The sequence below is a fragment of the Parasteatoda tepidariorum genome, chromosome 10, assembly GCF_043381705.1.
Source record: "Parasteatoda tepidariorum isolate YZ-2023 chromosome 10, CAS_Ptep_4.0, whole genome shotgun sequence".
Classification (NCBI taxonomy): Eukaryota; Metazoa; Arthropoda; class Arachnida; order Araneae; family Theridiidae; genus Parasteatoda; species Parasteatoda tepidariorum.
The window spans coordinates 8,405,783-8,414,851 of NC_092213.1; the positions used below are offsets into that span (position 1 = coordinate 8,405,783).

Sequence of the window (9,069 nt, forward strand, 5' to 3'; positions counted from 1 at the left end):
GGGTACCTTCACAAATATATATATTAACGGATATATGTATTAATGGATACTGTAAAACGATGCATAAAATAAAATAATGAAGACTTACTCTACTGTGCAATTGTTTGAGCTGTTTTTCTTCCATGTTGATTTTATAAATTCTCCTCTTATACCTTAACTATAAAGAAGAAAAGGAAAAAGTCATAGCTAGAAACTTTTAATTTGAATTATTAATTCTATAATAATAGTAGCACAATGTTTATCACATGTATTCGAGTATGGGGAAAAAATAGGAAATTTTATTTCCGAGCAGTTGCTAATTGCAACATTTTGAATAGTAGCCACATTTCAAAGCATGTGGCCACTTTTGAATTGTGAATTTTTTATTGTTGTTATTATTATTATTATAGGACATCTTTATTCTATTCAAGGCCTATTTAGTTTGGAAAAATCTACAAATTCTTTTTACAAGGTAAATAAAAAATTTAAAAAAAAAACAAGCATAAAATGAATTAATTTTCAGATTTAACTAAAATATTCATTATAATTCAATATTTATAAAAAAATAAAACTATAATAAAATAATAGTAATAAAATAATACTAATAATATTATAATAATATAATAATAGTAATAATAATTATATAGTAGTAATAATAATAATAAAATAATAATAATAATTATATAGTAGTAATAATAATAATAAAATAACAATAATAATAAAATACTAATAACAAAATGCACATGCAATGTGTATTGTTATTAGTATTAACAAAGTTATACAATGTTATTAGTATTAACAAAGAAAAAAATTTCGATTGGTTCACAGTTTTTTGTTATTTTTAGTTGCCCTTATGCCAGTAACGACTGTTAATTTTGCTTAAGGCACCAGAAACTTTACTCGGCAAGTAGTTTGAGATACTAAACTTTTTAACTGTAAGAATTTTAGTCTTTTTTTAAAAAGTTTTTAGAACGGTTTAGATATTTTTAAGTCTATTCTTGTGTCAGTATATTAAAAATTTACGTTTCGTATTCATTTATTTATAAATTTTACCTTAATATACATTTTCAACTATTAACTTGATGTAATTATGATTATATTGTAGTTTTCTTACTTCGACGTAAGCCGAATTGTCGGCAAAAGGATAATCCGCCAGAGGGCGCTCTTCGTCCAGAAATTTTCCCGCCCTTCCATTTACTGGAGGACAAAATAATCCATAGTTGAAGCCTTCCTTCAACTCCTAGAAGATAGATTAAACAATCAAAATTAATATATTTATGCACACATACAAGCAATAAATTTAGAGTTTCATAAAAGAAAAAAAATAGATCTTACGGAAGCCGTATAGCACTAAACTGTTCTGAAACTGATAGAAAAAAATTGAATAAATTTTACTAAAAAAATATTTTAATTAATGTAGTCAAAGTATTTCTTGAGAGCGAGTCGTAATTGCATTTAAAAAAAAATCTGATAGTTTATGAAAATCATAATATCCGGGCAGAAACTGCCGAAAAAGATATCTGAGACAAAACAATGTGAATTTACGAAGAAACAACTCGAAAAATCGGAATCGTCAAAAAGTCATTATTTAAAATCACGATTCGAGATTCGCGTGTTGTTATAAATAGTATAGCATTAAAAAATCTCAGGATTTTAAAAATCAGTAGCTATAATAATGTAATAACTGTCACCAGTAATTATAACTGTTGAAAAATTGAACGAAAAGTGATGAAATTATGTCAGTCATTGTGTGATTCGAATTTTCCTCATCGCAGCAATATTAGTGATTACTCAAATGCTTGGTTCAAATTTCGAGTGTCGTAAAAATATCATATTAAATATATCTAAATATTCAAAACCGTAAGAAAAAATAAGTAGCAATAACTGCCGATGCACCACATAGATTTGAAGGAAATCTGCAATCGAGCGCGTTAAAAGTGATGACATGGTAACATGCTATCATGCAACTTTTTAAAAAGTGATCACTCAAATGCGTAAGACTAAAATTATCTCAGAATATCATATTAAATTTATCGAAATCTATACATAATAATAAACGCGGCTGTGTGTGTCTGTCTGTAATCACAATATATCGCCCCAGAAGCCTCACCCAGGCACGAAACTCCGCACATAATTGTGTTTTGACATAATAAAGAAGTATTTATTTTTATTTTTCAAAAATTTGGATTATTTTTTTAGTTATCAGTCATTTTGTAAGAAAATCTATGCTTTTTCGTCTTCAAAAAGCCATATTCAAAAAACTATTAAAAATTGCATATACTTTTCTCCACTCTTATAAATGTATGCTAATGCGAACCTTACAATTGAAATATTAATTTTCGACAACTTAAACCAATAATATACGAAGGAATTAATAATTTAATTGTAAGGTTCGCATTAGTTTACATTTATCAAAGTGGAGAAAAGTTTAACTTTTGTATTAAAAATGTGGCAACATATTCGATACGTAAATAGAACGCTTCGCTTTGATATATTTGTCGCTGTTCATAATTGTTATAATAAGTTTTTCTTCTTCTTTCCACGCTCTATTTTTTTTTTTTAAGCGAAGACGATAATTTTTGTAGCGATATAGAAATAGAAATTGATACCATAAAAAATTATATAGAAATAGAAATTGATACCATAAAAAATTAATTCGTTTTCGTGTTCTTTTCATGTATTTAGCATTTTAGTTTTTTTTTCTTAAGCGTTGTAGCTATATAATATATAAAATAGGAATTTAATTGTTTTTGAAGGAACGATCACACTTACCTTGGATCTCTTTGGTTTTTCTATTCTTTATTTTAACAGTTTTTATTAAATGTAATTAGTTATTTTCAGAAAGTTTCAGTTTGCAGGTAAGCACTTAGATTTTAATATTGAAGTTTCATGATTTGCTTTCATAGTAATTGTTGTTCTAAAGTATTCGTTGACTTCTTAAAAACCCGATTACTGACATGGCAGAACCGCCTTCCAAAAAACTTTGTATTTTGTCAAGGAAAAAGATATTAAGAGATTCTCAAAGAAGAAGAAGGGCCCAAGAAACGTCTGTGGAATGTCAAAGAAGGATGGAACATGACCGAATTTCGACAGGCAATTCTAGAGACCAAGAAGTATCAGAGAAACGTCAAGGAAGATTAGAAGAGGATCGTGTCTCAACTAGCAGTGTTAGGGCCTGAGAAACACCTTAGAAACGTCAAAGAGGATTGGAAGAGGATCGTGTCTCTACTAGCAGTGCTAGGGCCCAAGAAACATAGCGTGGCGGACAGCTGGCCGCCTTAGGCGGCTAGTTTGTAATAAAATCTTCACTCGTAGATGACGTCATGATGTGTTTCGCAGATAAAAAAATTATTCTTATTTTATAAAATGAAATTATAAATAAAAAAAACACCAAATTTGGAGCAAAAGAGCAATTAAATCTTCGGGGGGGAGAGGGCGGTTGATTTTAAAATTAATTTTAATGTTATCAATTTGACTCAAATTATTTTTGCTACAGTGATTGAGTTACAGTGGAGAAAAAATTAAAAAAAAAACATGATCTTATGACTCATGACCGCAACTTTATGAAACATGACTTATGCAACAGAAAACACGAAATTGTTTCCCATTGACAAGATCAAAAAAGCACGCCAAAGACTGGCTAAAATCAAAGTAATATTCATTTTTTCCCTGATTGTCCCGATGTTGAGTTAATATGACTTCCTGCTTGATGATATCTTGGCGATTTCCTCCAGGCAGTCAATAAAGATTAGTATTTGAGTGTTTTATGGCTTTTGAATAAAACAATGCATCGAAAGCGACCTAAAATGTAGCGAAAACCTCTTGAATTTGGTACCATGGTAACGCAATTTCATGTTTCGTCAATTTGTCAATTTTATCTAAGCATTCAACCAATACAACCTCGCATGTACCGTATTCTCCTAATATAACACCGGGAGGCTTTTTCTGATTCTTGGTTAAAGCTGTCTCTTCGTGGCCATTGTATTGAGAGCGGTAATTCGCTACAAAAAAGAAAATTCGCTACAAACTCTGATTCGCTGTCTCTTTTCGCTACGAACTTTATACCTCTTCTACTCTCTTACAAAAATTATTTGATGAAGATCAACTCAAAAATAATCATTGATGATTATTTTCGTTCAAAAATAATGAAGTCAAATCAAAAATAATCATGATGATGATTATTTTGTTCAGAAGTAATGAAATCAAATCAGAAGTAATCGTAACGATTATTATTTTTGATCAAAAATTATCATCAAACGTAAGTTTTGATGATTAGAAAAAACGTTGGTAAGAGTGTAATGAAAACACAGATAACTATTTTGAATGAAATAAAATAAATTCGGATGCTCCAATTTCGAGTACTTTTTGATCAGCAGTACAAAACTTCTCATACAACGAGTACTTTTGATGACGAAAATAAGAAAAATGAGAATGAAAAAAAATAAGAGATAAAAAAATGTGTCTTACTTTCGGAAGAGCTGCCAAAATTTGATTCTTTACGTCCCATATTAGTTCTTCTCGGTTGAACTGCATACATTTCTGCAAAAATTTATTTTAAAAAATTTAAAAAGTATTTAACACAAAATTCATTTTTATTTCAAATTATAACCCGTTTTATGTAATGTTACACCTGCTATTGGGAAATCTAGACCCTTCATATGGGTTGGAATTTTTGAAAAAATTGAATCAAAAAAAATATACACATCAGATTTAAAAAATCAATATTTTAGTGAAAAGGAGCCAAAGCAACATCCAAATCTATTGAGACTTTAATGACAAAGGCGGGGAGAAAAACCATCGAATTTAGTTTGATTATCCACGAATATTGCTGGTAATCGGCTTTTAACTTTCTGATAATCCTTTCTAATATATATATATATATATANCCTGTTTTATTCATGATTCAGTGATTATATATATGACAGTTCAAATAAGACATACTTTTAATATACTAATTAATTTGTGCTAGATTTTAGTTTTAAAATTTGGAAATAAAATTTGTATTTCTTTTAAGCTTACCCTCCAATTAATTTAAATTTTATTAACTTTTATTTCAAACAGAATAATAAAAATATTTCTTGATGAAAATTCTTTTTCCTAATCATATATTCAATTTTTTCTATTAATAATTAGGCTTGACAGTGATAAAATATATTGTCCGCCCAACTTTGATTTAGAATTTTATTAGTGTGGTTTAAAAAATTATCTTTAAACCCGATACAGAGAAGAAAAGAAGATCGAAAAAATCTTCCCATTTTGGAACAAATATTCTACCACAGGTAAATAGTTTTTTTTATATAGCAATATTCACTATTCGTCTAAGATGCTATTTGTAACGGCACTATTTTTTATAAAATTTCTTATTAAAGTTACTTATAATTATAACTATATATACTTCTAATTACAATTACACACACTTCTAATTAATATTAATCAACAATATAAATAAATGCTGGAATATTAATCTCAAAGTATAGAAAAAAAACTATTAAATTTTCTGAAAGGCCCCTACCTGTACGACAAGTTCAGGAACGTATATTTGCAGAGAGACCAGCTGTTCATCACTAGTTTGGCTGATGCTGTCCTCCGCTGTATCCATGGCAACGGCCTTCATGGCCTTACCCCCTGGCGGCACTGTAAAGAAAAAAAGAGTCAACATTTGAAACATCCAAAGACAAATATTTGGCACTTCATTATATTCCAAGTATTCAGAGAAATATTGGGTTGTTAGGACGCAGGAAAAATAGACGTGATTTTATTTGAATCGATAAAAGAAGGACTCTGATTTAAAACTTTAACGACAAGTAAAATACAGATTCTAGCACGATTTTTAAGTGTTTTAGTTTTCTAACATCACATTTTTAAGCAGGCCTTTCTGTAAGAAATTAACTATAGATTCAGAACAAATTTAAATCGCAAAAGAATTTTAGTTTATGATAAAATATCTGTTGAACTTGGTAGGTAGCTGCTTTTTCTTTTCTAGCGAATAAGACTTAACAGTTTTTCTATAAAAATAAGGCGTTACGGTCACCAAACCCCGTAGTGGCGAAACTTTCTACAAAAACAAAGAACATTTTCTTAATAAGATGTACATAGCTGGAGCAACTTCATGCAAAAACATTTTGTTATATTAATAGAAAAAAAAGAGAGAGAAAAATTACCTAGATTTAGAAGGAAATAAAAGTTACTTGAAAAGCAGTAAACTTAGGAATATACACTGTAAAAAAAATTTCTTAAATTTAAACCGAAATATGCCAAAATAGCTCCAAAACAAATATAGTCAAATTTGAAAACCTGATGTGTTCATTATTGAGTATAGTGACAGACTAAAAAGGCTCAATAATAAATACCTGTTCGGTAAATGCTCAATAAGGAATACATGGGGTTTTCAAATTCGACTATATATGCTTCGGAGCTATTTCGACAGGTTGTTGCTTAATTGTGAGAAACCATTTTTCTTTTTTTTTTACAGTGTGGATTGCGTGGCTCAATCGAAAGAATGAGAAGTAATTTTACTTCTTAACAAGACTTGTTCTGTTACAACAGATGGTTTTTATATCTCTTGAATTAAGATTTTTATATTTTTAAAAATGTCATTATAAATGCTAAGATTCATATCTGGCAACATTTAAGCTCTTTCTTTTTCATCTACTTCTTCTTTTCTCTTTTTGCAGTTTTCGCGTTTGTTACCTCAAACGCGATCTTATAAAATAAAAATTCGGAGAATTTACTTCAAAAATGGATGCAACAAAAGAAAAATTAAAAAAAGAAAGGAAAAATTAAACAGATAATAAGCACTTAAATTGCACACATTGAATTACGCACACATTGGAATTTTGAAAGAAAAAAAAACTCGTGTGAGGTTTAAAAATAAACATGGTTTTTCCAAACGTCAAATTTTAATTCCTTAGTTAGATTTTCGCAAGCTGAAGAGCAGCCTGAATGATAATTTTTAATACAGGTCTAGCAGTTGAAAATTCTTAAACTAATTTTTGGGTGTAAACGTTTCATCCTATTCCCTTACATTTTGCCATTCACTTTCATAATTTCAAATTTCTAAGTTTAATGGTTTTTGCGCAGCATAGCAAAATGCTGTATTATGTTGAGCACCCAAAGCAGCGTTGTTGGAAGTAATGACTTTTACAATTATTTTAATGTAAAAATAAGTTTAATAGTTTTTTTTGCACTTACAAAATTTTTTAAATGATTTTGATCTAGGGAGAAGAAAATTTTTGACTTCTTTATACTTAAAGTAAAATTCTTCAATTTTAAAATACTTTCTAGAGACAATTTTAAAATTATTTCTGGGGCGTATATAAAAAATAAAATTTGTATAAATTTAGAATTTTTATTGTTATTTGTTGGCACCAAATGTTTTGCAACTAGCTATTTTTTATTGTTTTGATGCTTCAAAATTTGATTATTATTAATGTAATAATAAATTTTATCTATTTAACAACGAAAATTATTCTCAAATTATAAACAATTTTGATCATGAAAGAAGACAATTGTAAATTTCTGCAAATCAATCTGCAGTCAGCAAATCAAAATTTAATATTATGTTGAGCGCCCAAAAGAGCTGTGTTGGAAGTAATGGCTTTTACAGTTTTTTCAAGGCAAAAATGCATTTAATAAACTCTTTTACACCTACAAAAACTTCAAATGAATAATTTTGAATTGAATTTTAAACTAGAGAAGAAAATTGTAGATTTCTTAATACTTAAAATGGAGGAAAATCTTTTAATTTTAAAATAACTTCTGCGCAATATATAAAGAATACGAGTTGTTTATAGATAGAAAGTTTTTATTGTTATTCGTTTGCTTCGAATGTTCTAATGTAACTAGCAATTTTTACTTTTTGATATGGCGATAATTAATTAATATTAATTAAATACTAATTTCTTTTATTCACATNTTGCTTATAGATAGAAAGTTTTTATTGTTATTCGTTTGCTTCGAATGTTCTAATGTAACTAGCAGTTTTTACTTTTTGATATGGCGATAATTAATTAATATTAATTAAATACTAATTTCTTTTATTCAGCATTGAAAACTACATGTAAATTTTAAACGATTAAGGTAATAGACTAACTGAAATTCGCATATAAAATGTATGTGGCTATGTATTATTTATTCATGAAACACCTCTGAATACAAAATTCCTTAAATTATTTTTTTTACAGTTCACATTTCGATTCTTTTTTAACGTTGAAAGAAAGAGCATGACAAGCCATCATACTTATCAAACATTACAATTGAAAATGGGCAATTTGTGAAGCATGGGTATACCGTTCCATTCCTTGTTGCCATATCCCGAAACTGAAACTTTTTCATAAAATACGAATCAAAACAAAAGTCATTCCGTTGAAATGGCATTGAAACATTTTGAGGGAAGAGGGGTGATGTAAATAGGATTTAATGATACATATGAATCCATCAGAGATCATCTCCCCAAGGAACAGTGTAGAGAGGGTTTCTTATATCGCATTTTTAGTTTCCATTGATCTTTAGCGAATGATGCATTATGGGTATTTGCGGTAGCGAGAAATCGATGCTAAGCATCTGTGCGGAGGGACATAAAAAAAGAATAAAAACAACAACAAAAAAAAACAGCATATGTCAGGAGACTTAATAAACCGATATATAGAGAGTACGTTTATTCGTTACACGAATATTCAGAAACAGATGCGACATCTTCTTTTTTGGCACTGTTTGGCGAAGAAACTAATATTGTAATTGACAAACATAAAAAAGGATTTTATTGAAGTCTTAAAAGCATTGTTGAAATCCTGTTTTATTCATGATTCAGTGATATTATTTTCTTGAGTAAGGAATTCTTAGGGTGAATATATAAATAGTTAATATGTATATGTATATAAAAAAAACATTTCTTATGTTTTAAAAAAGAGAAGGTTTAGATATGACATTTTCGTTAAACATTTAAAGGTAAAATAGATATTCTAGTTTCATTTAGTTATTCAATTGCATGTTATAAAGAATTAGTAAAGAAATTCGAGATGTATCTAATTTTATTTAATAATTTGGAAATTGCTTTCAAATGAAAAAAGAACCCCATATAATGAGCAGATC

The 9,069-nt window shown here is 28.4% G+C and overlaps 1 protein-coding gene across 4 annotated transcripts in view; it reads right to left on the reverse strand.

The window, feature by feature from the left end:
* The window catches only part of LOC107445300 (SH3 and multiple ankyrin repeat domains protein 2), a 64,484-nt gene extending 58,531 nt beyond the window's left edge, over positions 1 to 5,953 (reverse strand). For 3 of the 4 annotated variants that reach the window (XM_071186302.1, XM_071186301.1, XM_071186299.1), the window contains exons 1-4: positions 5,492 to 5,675; positions 4,447 to 4,518; positions 1,094 to 1,219; positions 89 to 157 (exon numbers count right to left, since the gene is read on the reverse strand). In XM_071186302.1, coding sequence (XP_071042403.1) covers positions 89 to 157; positions 1,094 to 1,219; positions 4,447 to 4,518; positions 5,492 to 5,647 — 423 coding nt within the window. In that variant the 5' untranslated portion in view covers positions 5,648 to 5,675. Of the gene's footprint in view, positions 1 to 88; positions 158 to 1,093; positions 1,220 to 4,446; positions 4,519 to 5,491 lie in introns of all 4 variants that reach the window. The other variant, XM_071186300.1, reaches the window with a different exon arrangement.
* Positions 5,954 to 9,069: the final 3,116 nt, after the last annotated feature.